General features: G+C 49.5%; 1 protein-coding gene across 23 annotated transcripts in view; it reads right to left on the bottom strand.

Annotated features, from left to right (window-relative positions):
- The window catches only part of TNS3 (tensin 3), a 220,368-nt gene that overhangs the window by 14,570 nt on the left and 191,219 nt on the right, over positions 1-14,579 (bottom strand). For all 23 annotated transcript variants that reach the window (XM_081536801.1, XM_081536800.1, XM_081536793.1 and 20 more), the window contains 4 exons: positions 8,722-8,893; positions 6,465-7,066; positions 5,151-5,237; positions 713-844 (listed from right to left, as the gene is read on the bottom strand). In XM_081536801.1, the coding sequence (XP_081392927.1) occupies positions 713-844; positions 5,151-5,237; positions 6,465-7,066; positions 8,722-8,893 (993 nt within the window). The remainder of the gene's footprint in view (positions 1-712; positions 845-5,150; positions 5,238-6,464; positions 7,067-8,721; positions 8,894-14,579) is intronic.

The following is a 14,579-nucleotide window of genomic DNA, read 5'->3' as shown; positions in this document are numbered from 1 at the left end:
CCTATGGTTGGATACATGCATGTCTGCTTCATAATAATGTTTACCTATGCATGTAGGCATCGCAAACTCTTTTGTACCTGGTTATGTTCACACCTGAAAACATTAAAAAGTCAGAAGAAGCCCTGCCTGCACTACACATTATTCAGCTAGAATTTGCCACCAGTGCAATGTTGGACGAGAGACGGAGGAAGTCTTTGTCCTTTTCCCTGAGAAGGGAGAGTCTCAAGACTTCAGGCTTGCACTGGCCTCATCTTCATTCCATCAAAATACTCTACAGGGTGTAGGAACAAGAACCGTGTATACTGTATGCCACCTTCTATGTAAGAGAAAAGGAAAAATGCCTATTTGTGTGCACTGAATAGGCAGTAAGAAGACACGGGAATTTATCACAGATGTTTACCCACAGGAAGCAAGAGGGGACCGAGGCAGACAGGGCTGAAAATGGAAACAAAGCCTCTTGATCAGAGGCCTTGCTTCATTGTTCTGTTATCTGAACAATGGGATAGATCACCCATCAAAACAAGTTAAAAGAAAAAGGAAATTGATAAATAATTAACCTTCCTTCTTGAGCTAGAACAGTACTTACTAAAGTACACCCGAAAAAAATAAATACTAAGCGGAAAACCTATGAGCGCTGTTGCAGGTCATCCACCACCTCATGGGAACGAAGGGGACTGACAGGCGAGGCCCCACTGAGCAGAGTAGGACCCACCTTTCTTGTTCATCTGCAGGACAGAGGGCGGGGGTGTGGCCACCTTCATGGCCAGGCCGTAGGCGCCTCGGAAGGAGTGGCTGTCCCTGACGATGAACGACCCGGGCTCCTTGTCCTTCAGCATGGCGATGGCTGCAGAGGGGAACAGAGAGGCATGAGTGTCTGAGGGGGACGCCACAGCCTGACTCCACTTATGCTTGTGACAAGGGTAAGGGAAGCTGCAATGACCAGAAGTTCCGTGGGGGCCTGACTATTTTATTTTACAGGGTGGCCCGGCCCTTCAGATCACAAAGGTGCTGCCTTCACACGCAATTCCCATTAACCACACAGCATCTCTGAAGCCCAAATGAGGACCTCACCTGACAGCCCAGGAAACTGAGGCCCACTGATTCCAGTCAGACCAGGTTTCCGCACACAGTGCAGAGCAGGATGGCAGGCGGGGCGGCCACCTGGTCTCCGCTGTGGCCCTGCCCTACGGCTCCCTGCGCGGCATTTTTCTTAGAGATTTTAGAGCGTGCGCTTTCAACTTTCCATAGGAGGAAAGAAATTCCAATCATACTCTCTGAGGACTGTGGATGTACCCCCAAAGTTACTGAATATTTAATAAAGCCCCAAGATTTGTCCCAGGGGATGGCCGTAGGTGGCCCTCTGTCCCGTGGCTCTGAGGCAGGGGTGGCAATTGTGGCCGGTTGTTTACAGTCTGGACGAGGCTGTGAACCCTATTTGATGTGGCCAATGAGGGCCATGAAATGCACCTGGCACCGCACCTGCCATCTGCCCCAGTGAGGCTGGAACACAGGTAGTTCTAATATCCCTCCCCTTGAAGCTCAAAGTCCACCCTCCCAGGTCCTGGGCTCAGGATACAGGAAAAAAGAGAGATGGGTTAGCATCACAGTATCCTCAAGTTGATGTGGCCCAGACACCAGTGAGAATTTTCTGCAGTAACCAGAACACCTCTCAAGATTTCTTTTATACATTTTACAAAAAGAAAACTAGGGATTTAAAGTATAAAGCACTACACAATTATAGCCATGGAAATACCACCTTTCTGTAGAGCCCAAGGTCCTGTATGGAGTAGAGTGGGCCAGACATTAACCCAGGAGTAGCTGGAAGCGCCATCAGCAACAGGAAATAACCCCAGAGAGCCTCCTGTTCCAGGCACTCTGTGTACCCTGACTCCAGCCCCACCCCCACAACAGGGCATTTGCTTGGCTGCAGACGAAACAGCGAGTTTCTTCTGCACCTTCATCCATGCACTGCCCCAGCCCTTGGCAGGACAGGCCCTAAGCACGAGCTTATGCGCATGGTGGGGAAGAAGCAGAGGAAAGTACACGCTCTCTAAGGGGAGGGGGTCTGGTGTGACCCCAGGGGTGCAAGTCTGACAGGTGGAGCCACAGCCCACCTGCTGCTCTGGCACCCCCAAGGTGGGTGGGGAGCAGATACCAGGGACCCAGGCCTGTGCAGCAGGTCTTGTCTCATAGCATGTTTTCTGATTATGGGGGCTGAACACATGTTATTTTTTTAAAGTAGGGGAAAGATCACTTACAGAAGTTACATTTTTCAATTGTGATAACCTCACCAGAGCCTTTTCTTTGTAAGTCATGATTTTACTTCACTGTGGTACAAAGAAGTGCCCCAGCCTCGTGGGCAGCAGACTTCTGGGTGGCAGAGAGAAGGCTGGCTCCTTTCCTCCCATTCTCCCCTCTCAGGCCTCCCTTCTCCACCCATCACCAGGCCTCCTGGGCACAAGAGAGCCTGAGGGCCATGCTGGACTCATTGTTGCTGAAACAGAAATGAACCCCTGCTGAGGTTGTGAGAATGAGCTAGTGTACCTCCAGGGGCAAGGCCAGGTCTGCCCCGTGGCTGCAGAGGCAGCAGACACATCCTATCACCTCTCTCCCTGCAGCTGGAGCTTTCAAGGATGCTGGAGCAGAGACCAGAGAGCACAGCTGGTATAGTCATACTTAATTTCTACTTTAAGCTTTCCCTGGTGGCACAGTGGATACAAATCCACCTGCCAATGCAGGGGACACAGGTTCGATCCCTGGTTTGGGAAGTTTCCACATGCCGCGCTCGGAGCAACTAAGCTGGTGAACCACAACTACTGAGCCCAAGTGCTGTAAGTACTGAAGCCCGAGCGCCCAGAGGCTGTGCTCCGCAACAAGAGAAGCTACCACAATGAGAGGCCCATGCACTACCGCAATGAAAAGTAGCCCTGGCTCACTGTAACTAGAGAAAGCCTACATAAAGCAACGAAGACCCAGTACAGCCAAAAATAAACAAATTTAAAAAAATGTTTCTACTTTACTTTGGAGCCCCTTTTCTCCTGAGGTTTTTATGTCCACCTTTAAAAAAACTCCCAAGGAACTAACTTTCCATAGTAATATGTGAACAGTTGTACCCCAAAACATGCTATAGGTTTTCTCTCCCTCCTACATCTCCCTGAAATTTCATCACAGTTTTTCCAGAAAACGGCACATGCCAGCAGTTACAACAAAACCCACAAGAGGCTTTCTTCCATTTGGTGAAGTTGGCACGTCCACCAGAGCATTTGTCTGTGTAGGTATTATCTGCACAAAATATCCAGAAAATAGAAGAGGTTCCGCTTTTGGAGTTCAACTGGAAAAATCAATGCCTCATGCACGTATTAGCTATTTTGAGATGGGGTCCACCCCAAAGAAATATTTTTAAATGCATGGCTAAGGTGGCTCAGATGGTAAAAATCCACCTGCATGCGGGAGACCTGGGTTGGATCTCTGGGTTGGGAAGGTCCCCTGGAGGAGGTCATGGCAACCCATTCCAGTTTTCTTGCCTGGAGAATCCCATGGAGAGAGGATCCTGGCGGGCTACAGTCCATGGGGTTGCAAAGAGTCGGACATAACTGAGCAACTAGCACAGCAAGATTAGGCAAATGACAACAATAACTCCTACTGCCTAGCAGATGCCAACAAGGGAGGTTCCCTCCACTCAGAGTCTCTCCCCCACACCCTATGAGGCAGGCTTTGCCATCCCTGTCTTGCAGGACCCGCCGGGCGCACTCCAACCAAGCCTGCCTCTTCATTCAAAGAAGGGTACAGTCTAGGCCAGCCTTCCCCTGGTCTGAAAGGCTGAGCTGCTGGAGTAAGATGGTCTGTTTAGAATACTCGAGAACAAGGTCCTCAATAAGCACCTCTCAGGGTCTGTCAGGCTGGATGAGGCACTGAGCCCTGGAGCAAAGGGCCACAATCACGGGGGTTCTTGCAACCAGAGGAAGGAGGGGACAGGAACGGAGCATCTGGCCACATCAGAGCCTGAAACGTGGTGAGTGCACACAACACAAAGGCCAATTCAGGGACTCAGAAGCCTCTCCGAGCCGAGAAGGCTCCCCCGAAATGACATGACAAGGGGTCCATTGAGCTCATGGGAAGAAAGGCACATTCTTAGCATTTTTATTATCTGCCTAATTGAGTATAAGAATTTCTATGAAAAAGTTGGACGGTGCTGTTTTCCAGCCATTTAACTATTCACATCCAGGCATTTCTGAGGAATTCCCCAGGAGAGCAGTTCTCAGTTTCTTCCCCAAGTTGAGATCCCAGCACAGAGCAGCGGTTCACCATGTGTTTAGCACGCCTGGCCGCTGGAACACCCGCCATCCCCTTTCTCAGTCCAGCACCCCCAGCCACCCTGGGGAACCTCCTTCCTGGGCATCCTGACCAGCGTCTGCCAGGCCCCTAGCCAGTCCCATGTCATCCTCTCCGAGAGGGGCCTGGGAGTGATGAGCCCACAGGCAGCCGTGTCATCACCTCCAGGGAGGACAATAGCACCTCGCAGGGACCCCAAGAATTCCTGCTGAAGGAGTGAGTGCTGTTCGCCTAAGGGCCTGTCCCAGAGGGACCACTACCAACAGCATGCCAGCTTCCTTCCGGGACATCTTTTACATTCATGTTCTAGTAAAAAGTGACATGCAACTTAGCTGCTCAACAGAATTAACCATTTCTCATATTTGCCAGCTGCCTTAAGACTGAATTGCACACCCAGAGTCACTGTGCTGTGTGTGTGAGAACTGGGCTAAGGCTGCTGGCAGTCTGTCCTTCCAATGTGACACAGGCAGGTATGCCCATAAATAGGAAAGACACTTCTTCCCCCTGACTTCCCCCTGAGGCTGGGACCCATGACAGCGCCTCATCACAATCTGCAGCCATCACGGGCAACACCAGCCAGACCTTGGCTGCTGGAAGCCACCAGAAATTACACCCCAACACTGGAATGATCGTGGCTGGTGCCCTTCCTGGCTGGGTCCCTCCTTAGGAATGAGGTTTTCCAATAAAAACTTAAAGGTCGTAGCCTTTCCCCCGAGGTGGGTAATGAAGTGCAGGCCTTGCTCGAACTCATCCATCACCAGGCGATGCCTCCCCGATGCTCCCACCCCAGACACAGGGTTGTCATCTGGCCCACGCACCTTGCTCTCTGGAGATGTCCGCCTTGTACCAGAACTTGGATGTGTCCTGAACAAAGTTCACAGACACGTGCTTATCACCTGGATTATCTGCAAAACAAAATTTAAAAACAGTTAACTGTGAAGGGCGTTTTTTTATTGCAACCTCTCACCTCAAAGAGACCTAGATGTTCAAAGTCCCACCCCAGGTGAGAGCGCTCTATTTAACTACAGGGGAGAAGCCTGACACGGAGCAGGGAGTGGCTGTTTGATGACAAAAACACAAAGACAGCAGGATGCCTCCACGATCGGGCACCCCATTTCACCCACACGTAGTTAGAAAGACAGGAAGCAAGGCTGGTGTCCCTTACTCCCGCTGCTGCTGCTGCTAAGTCGCTTTAGTCGTGTCCGACTCTGTGCGACCCCATAGATGGCAGCCCACCAGGCTCTGTCGTCCCTGGGATTCTCCAGGCAAGAACACTGGAGTGGGCTGCCATTTCCTTCAGTGTCTAATTCTTTCTTCTACACTTGAAACATTAGATAATTAAATTTCAAATGTATTCGTTTAATTTTTTTTTTAATTACTGTTACAGAACACTGACTCCAAGTGAAAGGGAAAAAAATAGAACCACCATGGATGTCGGAATTTTCTGCTCTTGAACTAAATCTAATGTGAATAAATGCAGAAGTGTGTGCACGCTCAGTCATGTCTGATTCTGCAACTCTATGGACAATAGCCCACCAAGTTCCTCTGTCCATGGGACTCTCCAGGCACGAATACAGGAGCAGGTTGCCATTTCCTCCTCCAGGGAATCTTTCTGACTCAAGGATCGAACCCACGTCTCTTATGTCGCCTGCACTGAGAAGAGGGTTCTTTACCACTAAGGTCACCTGGCAAGCCCAGGTGAATTATGAGGCAGCTCAAGATTGGTATTTTCCTTTGGGCTAGGCTAGGATACCCTGGTGGCTCAGTCGCTAAAGAATCCACCTGCAGTGGGGACATGTGGGTTTGATCCCTGGGTTGGGAAGATCCCCTGGAGGAAGGCATGGCAACCCACTCCAGTATTCTTGCCTGGAGAATCCTGTGGACAGAGGAGCCTGGTGGGCTACAGTCCATGGGGTTGTAGTATCGGATACGACTGAGTAACTAACTTAATGTTTATTATAGTGAGATGGAAAAGCCCCCTTGAAGGCTATGGATTCTTCTCTCAAGGCACTCAGCCCAGTAACAGCACTGGTGCTTACTGGGCAGGCCGAGCCATAACCCCAAGGTGCTTCCCTGCCCGAGTGCAGGCTTGAGCACAAGAATGGGCCCCCTACCCATGGAGACGCACCTACCTGGGGAAGGTGCTGCCCCTTCGGCAGCCTTGGAAAAGTCCGGGATGATGTTTGGAAAAGGGATGCTCATGGTACTCCCACTGTGAGGACTGGAGAAGCCGCTGGAGGATGGTGAGACAGAGCCAAAAGACCGATCTCCCTCTGAGGCCCGCTTCTTCTCGGGAAGGGGCGGCTGCCCAGGCAGAGGCAGTCCCGGGCCCTGTAGGACCGGGCTGTGGTGGCCGCTGTGTCCAGGCGCCACCGTGAGAAAGCTGTGGGACAGGAAGCTGTTGTCGGCAGCCTCAGCTGCTGTCAGTGGGTTGCCGGGGGCCTGGGCTGCTCCGTGGGAATTGGCCAGCAAGGCCCCGGGGTCCTCCCCGGCAGGGAGCCCACCTCCCGCCATGGGGGCAGTGCTGAAGCTCAGGAAGGCCTGGCTGTTCGGGGGACCCAGAGCTTCCGGCGGCTCCCCCAGAGACAGCTCAGGGCCGTGGAAGGATGTCTGGAGGTCGGCAGGCGGGAAGTGGGGCCGCACGGGGCCGTCCTTGCCAGGCCGGCTGCCCGCTAGGAGGGTCAGCGTGGACTTGGGGCTGGTCTCCACCCACTGGTGCTCAGCTGAGGAAGGGCTGTTCAAAACACAAACGGCGAGACAATGACATATCCAGAGAGAATTAGCATTGGTTAATTAGGAGAATTAGTCTAATTAGCCTGGGAATTAACATCGGTTCCCACATGACGGGGACGAGAGGCGGCATACTGAGGTTCCCCTTGCAGCACTGCACAGCTCCCCAAATATCAGAACTCAGGTCCTGCTTCTCCAGCCTCCCACCTGACCATTCCACCCTAGATGCTCAGTCCACAACCTCCGGGAGGGGAGGCAGCCCTCCCTGCCTCTACAGCCCGCGTGCCTCTTCCTTCCCACTCTGACCTGGCAAAGTCCCCTCTTCTCTTCAGTTCAAGCTGCAGCTCCACTGCGTCCTGACTTTGAAGCCCTCCCTGCCCATGTCCATGTGAGCACAGGGATTAGCGGTGTCCTTCCTCTGGTCCCACCACACAGACACCAACCATGTATCTGCTTAAACCCCCTCTGCTTGTTTTCTTCTTCCCCATGCCCAACATTGGTCCTCACACAGTAGATTTTCAATAAGTGCTTGCAGGACCACCAACTGATTAAGGATACCAGTAAGAACACAAGAGATTACCATATCAGAAATGGGAAATTCCAACAGTAAGAATATTGGAGGTGGTTCAAGAAGGAGGGGACATAGGTATATCTATGGCTGATTCATGCTGATGTTTGGCAGAAACCAACACAATATTGCAAAGCAATTATCCTTCAGTTAAAAGTGAATAAACTTAATTATAAAAAAAGAATATTAGAAACTAAATTTAGAAATATAGAAAGACAAGTAACATGTATATCTCATTGAAGTGAAGTAAAGTGGCTCAGTCGTGTCTGACTCTTTGAGACCCCATGGACTGTAGCCTACAACACTCCTCTGTCCATGGAATTTTCCAGGCAAGAGTACTGGAGGGGGTTGCCATTTCCTTCTCCAGGGGATATTCTCAGCCCAGGGATCGAACCTGGGTCTGCCACGTTGCAGGCAGATGCTTTACCGTCTGAGCCACCAGGGAAGCCCATATATCTCACTAGCAAACACGTATTTGCTGTGTGTGTGATGTTAAGTCCTGATATGCAACGTGCCCCTTTTTTTGTAGAGAAATGAGGCAGGATTCAGGATGGTAACTGCAGAGCAATGTGTCCACAAGTAAAACACTAAGAAATGATTCCTACCCTGAGCATGTGAATTTGTACAATGGCAGTCCTTTGTGAAGCAGTAACAGGACATTTCTCTTTGTCCATGCCCCCCTACACCCCAGACTTTCCCCAACACTAGCACAAATTCCTTTTTTTCCCCTGAGAGCAGTGCATCTTGCCTGCCTTCAACACCCCCAACCTGCAGCCCTGGGCAGGCCCCCTCCTAGCCTGACCACTGCACCCTCTTTTCCAGCCTCAGCTCAGACAATGCCTTCACAGTCCTTAACTGGCAGCTGTGCCCAGACTCTAAGAGCAGTGTGTTCCTTGAGCACCCCACCTGCTAAAAGTGAAGGTGGACGCAGGAGTTTTTCTTTTGACTGCATTTTTGAAGAGCGATGGCTGTCAGTGCACAAGGCAGCCCAGTGTCATGTGGAGGACGAGACCCCTGCCCCCTCTTCCCTCTGTGGTGTTCAGGTTGGGGTCTGTAAGAGCAGCCTGTGTTTGGTTCAATGACCACCTTACCTCCCTCTCCGCTGGCTGGGGCTATTGCCGGAAATGGTGCAGGACGACGTGAATGCCCGCTGGAAGGAGGGTGCCGTGGGCATGTCGGCCCGGAGCATCGTGGGTTTGGGTCCAACAGGGCTCTCTGACATCCCCACAGAATGACTGAGAATCTCAGGGCAGCCTCGGGGTTCTGGAGCAAGGAAACATGAGCAGACTGTAAGCAGCAGTGCCATTGGTGAAGCTTTCTGCTGCAGAAGGAGGTGACCTGACTCCATCAAGTGCAGCGTCCTCTTTCCTAGCACATTTCCAAAGGAGAAATAGCTGGCCGGTCCCTGCAGCTGTCAACACATACTCATGAGTATCATCAGTGAGTAAGCTGAGAACCAGTTTACTCTGATACACTTACCGTTCCGATGAGATAAACCATTTCTCACTCTAGAAACAGCAAGGCCTCCATGCAAACCAAAGAAAGTGCAAACCAGCGGTTATGGGGTGGGTGGGCAACTGATGAGTCATGTGCTTTCGGCTAACACTTTCCTCCACTAGCACAGCCCTGCCTGCAGTGTCTTCACCCCCAGCGGGTGCAGAGACCACCTGGCCTGACTCCTGTCAAGGGGGGATGAAAAGCCGAACACCAGGAAAGCCTGCCTGACACCCACAAACCCCAGGCAACTTCACATGTTCCACTGACCAGATGTCCACCCTGATTACAGTCTAGCGTCACTACTATTTCTGGGTATTTTTAAAAATATGCAAAATATTTTTAAAAATTAATTTTTGAGAACTAGACAAATTTACCAGGGTCAATAAATAATAATAAAATAACACTGTGAGAAATACAAGTTATTTTGCTTTCTGCCTGAAAACAAGGGAGGATTGATCAGAAAATAATAAAGCTGAAAAAATTTCATATTACTCATGTTACTCAGCTCTATCCATCATAGTCCATCCACCTATCTATCCATCCATCCACTCATCCATTCAGCCATCAATTTATCCAACCTTGTAAGATATATCTATCCATCTATCAATTTATCTATAATTTTTGGACTCAATATAAAATATTTATTTAAAAAACTGATTAGGCATTCCGGGTAACAAAACAAAAACATAAAAAACAAAACAAAAAATTGGGGAAAAGAAAAGGCACAGATTTTAAACAGGAAGCTGCAGTGGCTTAGTGGTAAAGAATTTACTTGCCAATGCAAGAGATGCCAGAGATGCAGGTTCAATCCCTGGGTTGGGAAGATCCCCTGGAGGAGGAAATGGCAACCCACTCCAGAATTCTTGCCTAGAGAACCCCATGGACAGAGGAGCCTTGTGGGCTACAGTCTATGAAGTCACTAAGAGTCTGACACGACTGACTGACTAAGCAACTCAGCACCAAACTGAAAATGTTTCAGAAAATATAAGACAAGAGAGAATTTCACCAGAGACCTGGAGTCCATTAAGAATAATCAAACAGAAAACCTAAAACTTAAAAACACCATTAATACAATTAAGCCTTAGGCCAATGATTGTATCAGCAGACTATAGACAGCAGAAATGATGACTGGTCCAGAGGAAAATATCCAGCCTGAAGCCATGAGAGGAAAAGGATGGAAAATACAGAAAAGAGGAGAAAATACAGAAAAGAGTGAGACATGATGAAAAACTCTTAACACGTATAATTGAGTTTACGAAGGGGTGGAGAAATTCAATGAGGCAGAATCAATACTGGGAAATATATTCACTGAGAATTTCCCAAAACAGACAAAAGAAATCTAAGCAGGATAAATAAAAAGACAACTACACTTATTCACTTAATAGTAAAACTTTTGAAAATCAATGACAAACTTAGAGCACTTGTCCCATTTTGGGAGGACAGTGGTGTCCAAATTCTGTGTTAATTCTTTTAAACCTTTAGTAAACTTTTGATTACAGAAAAGTTGGGTGTTACTGATCTATTGGTACAAAATACACTGTAAGCCCCTGGATGGACGCTGCCTCCCACACCCAGCTGCAAATGCTCCATGATCACTCAGAGCTGGGTGTGCTAATGTCAATGTCACACACAGGGGTAGTGTGAGGTCCCCTGCTATGACTCAACTGTAAATTCCTAGAGCAGATGCAGTCATCCTACTTATGCTGTTTAACTGCCCCTCATGCCAGCACAACATCCTACAGCACATGTTCTAAAATAAATGTTTGTTGAATTAATTAACCAAGAAGATGGTCTCCAAAGCCCATCCTTCAATATTTTTGATTGAAGTGGGACAGAAAAGCAAAGATGCATGGTGTTTCAGATAGTCCTCTGCACCCACACTTCTCTTCCTGATGATAAAATTACATCTTCAGTTACATCAGCCTGTGTTCATTTTCTACTACAGAAATGTATTTGCTGAGCACCAGCTAGTTCTTAGCACTCAAATCAGCATTGCATCAGGGAGCATGTGAGTTGCAGCCTGTGAGCTCCAGAAAGACCTGCAAGAGGTAATGTTTCTATCTAGAGAGAGAGTTCGATTTATGGAGGAAGGGGTATCTGACAGTATCTTGGAAGGCTGGTGGGATTCTGATAGATCAAAGGGTATGTGTATAATGGTGCACTGGGCACCATCCGTGGGCTCCGTGCTCACAGGGTAAGAGAAGCCTCCACTGTTCACTGCTGGCCCCTCCATTGAACTGGCAGCTGGTGGGAGCTTCAGGTCAGTCATGCTATGAATGAGTTAGCAGAGGTGCAGAGGGAAAAGTACAGGGCAGGAGAAAGGATGCAGATATGGTTCAGGAGACTGGCGAGAAGTGAGGGGACGCTGTGCCCATCAGCCCTACAGTCCCACGTCAAGGAGCAGCACAGATCTAGCATGTCAAGGATCAGAAAAATGGTTTGGGACTTCCCTGGTGGTCCAGTGGTTAAGAATCCACCTGCCAATGCAGGGGACATGGGTTCGATCCCTGGTCCAGGAAGATTCCACAGGCCACTGGGAAGCCAAGCCTGTGTGCTACAATTGCTAAGTTCACATGCCCTAGAGCTAAAGTGCTCCAACTAGAGAGTAGCCCCCACTTGCTGCAAACAGAGAAAGCCTGCATGCAGCAGTGAAGACCCAGCTCAGTCAAAAATAAATAAATAAAAAATTTTTAAAAAGAAAAGAAAAACAGTTTATCCATTAAGTCTAGCCCACCTGCTTCAGGGCTGCTTGAGTATGTCATGGGCCATGAATGAATGGTGCGAGCATGCACACAGTACCTACTTACAGGGTCAGTTTCTCTGTTACCGAGGTTGCGCTCAGTGGTCCCCATGCAGTGACAGGGGCTGCGTGTCAGCGAGCAGGGGCCACAGGAATCCCAGCTACCTCAGGAATCCTACACCACCCTCACGTGGTGCACAGGAGTCCCACCAAAGGAGAAGAAGCCAAAGGAAAATGAGATCCCACTTTGTGCTGTTATCACGCTGCCTGTTTCAGAAAACAACAAGCACAGTGCTTCCCATGAAAGTGGCTTTGTTCCTAACGCAGCTAGAGCCAGCTCTGGGGCACGTGGCCGGGTTTGGTGCCTTCTGCTCAGATCAGCCCCTGCCAGGGCAACAGGATTTAACCCCTAAGGGGGTGGCCCAGCACCTTGGAGTGGAAGTCCTGGCTTCCTGATCCCTCCGTGTGCTCAGAGATGCAAAGGGTACTACAAGTGGGGCCTCGTGGGAGGTAAGGGCACACTCTTCATTCTCCAAGTAGTGGGGCACTGCCACCTAGCCCCACTGGGAATCTAGAGACATAAGAGGAGGGGACCCACACGGCTAGAGAAGGACCCTGAAACCTGAATTCAAGTACAGACGGAGACACCAGTTGCATGAGTCAAGCCTGCAGACCCTTCTGCAAAAATTTGCCTCATTTCTCAAAGTGTGCATGCCCCGAGAGCAGGAAGGACGTGTCCTGACCGGTTTTTGTTCAACTTGCACATTTGCCCTTCACAGTTGAACAATACGTGAAATTTCTGAAAGGAGAACCGTCCATGGGCCTTGCTGCCTATTGGGTACTGGGGGTCAGGGCTCTATCTTCTCAGCTCTGGACCCAGAAGGAGGCTCAGGAGTGCAGTGACAGCCATGGGAACAGATGAGAGTTTCGAGATGAGGGCAGTTCTACAGGCGTTGGTCCCGGCTGCCTTTTTTCCACTCTGGACACCACAGACAGCATATCCGTTTGTCCTAAACCCACTATATAAGGGGTCCCGGATAGTGAGACTTCCAGGGCCACAGCTGTCATTAGGGTGTGTCCACAGTTGCAGGGGAACTAAGGCCTACATAGACACTGCTGGACACTCCCTGCACATCAGAGCTCTGGTGCCCAAGTTGATCTGGGCTCTTTTAGGTCATCCTCCTGGCAAAGTTGCAGGTCTGTTCCTTCTCACCACATTCCCGCATTTTCTCTTCCTTACTGACACCCAAAGGAGCCCACATAATGCCTTCAGTGTTTGGAAATCAACCCCCTCACTTCCTGGTTTTCTCTAGCAGATGGTCCTGCGCTGAGGGCTGAGAGGAGGGCGCCTGCTTCTCCCTATGGGCTCCCGGGATGTCCGGTGTCCTCTCCCCTCTGCTTCCCCTTCCTGCACTTCCTTTACCCAGAACAGGGTGAGAGAGGGTCACAGGCTCTTTCCCAAAAGGTCTATTTTTATGCTCTCATTCGGGCGACTGCAGGAGGTTATGTGGGAAGCTGGGGAACATCTGCTCTCTGGTCACCACTATTTACATCACATGGTGTAAGTTAACAAGAAGAAAGGGAACCTATGCTACTCTCAGCTCACTGTCCTCCAGAGCCTGGTGCCATCTGACCCAGAGGCTGAGGCCTTCACAGGAGGGAATGGCCAGGCATCAAAGGTAAAGGAGGGGCCCAAACAGCAAGGTTCATCCCCGTACGACTGTTCTCTTGGGTGCAGGCACCACTACTGACTAATGCACATGACATTACAGAAAAGAAAATCAACATTTCCTGTCTTCCCAGTTACATAAAAAAAATCATAAAATGTATAAAAAATTATTCACTCATATATTACTTACTCCTAAACACCCTGCTTATTTAACTTATATGCAGAGTACATCATGAGAAACGCTGGGCTGAAGGAAGCACAAGCTGGAATCACGATGGCCGGGAGAAATATCAATAACCTCTGATATGCAGATGACACCACCCTTATGGCACAAAGTGAAGAAGAACTAAAGTGCCTCTTGATGAAAGTGAAAGAGGAGAGTGAATAAGTTGCCTTGAAGCTCAACATTCAGAAAACTAAGAACACGGCATCTGGTGCCATCACTTCATGGCAAACAGATGGGCAAACAGTGGAAACAGTGGCTGACTTTTTTCTGGGCTCCAAAATCACTGCAGATAGTGACTGCAGCCATGAAATTAAAAGACACTTATTCCTTGGAAGGAAAGTTATGACCAACCTAAACAGCATATTAAAAAGCAGAGACATTACTTTGTCAACAAAGGTCCATCTAGTCAAGGCTATGGTTTTTCCAGTGGTCATGTACAAATGTGAGAGTTGGACTATAAAGAAAGCTGAGAGCCGAAGAATTGATGCTTTTGAACTGTGGTGTTGGAGAAGACTCTTGAGAGTTCCTTGGACTGCAAGGAGATCCAGCCAGTCCATCCTAAAGGAGATCAGTCCTGGGTGTTCATTGGAAGGACTGATGTTGAAGCTGAAACTCCAATACTTTGGCCACCTCATGTGAAGAGCTGACTCATTTGAAAAGACCCTGATGCTGGGAAAGATTGAGGGCAGGAGGAAAGGGGATGATAGAGGATGAGATGGCTGGATGGCATCACTGACTCAATGGACATGGGTTTGGGTGGACTCCAGGAGTTGGTGATGAACAGGGAGGCCTGGTGTGCTGCAGTTCATAGGGTCAC

The sequence above is a fragment of the Giraffa tippelskirchi genome, chromosome 10 (genome assembly GCF_054371585.1).
Source record: "Giraffa tippelskirchi isolate mGirTip1 chromosome 10, T2T-mGirTip1v1.2.pri, whole genome shotgun sequence".
Taxonomy (NCBI): Eukaryota; Metazoa; Chordata; class Mammalia; order Artiodactyla; family Giraffidae; genus Giraffa; species Giraffa tippelskirchi.
The sequence above is the reverse complement of the archived record's forward strand: the minus strand, read 5'-3'. Positions and strand labels throughout refer to the sequence as shown.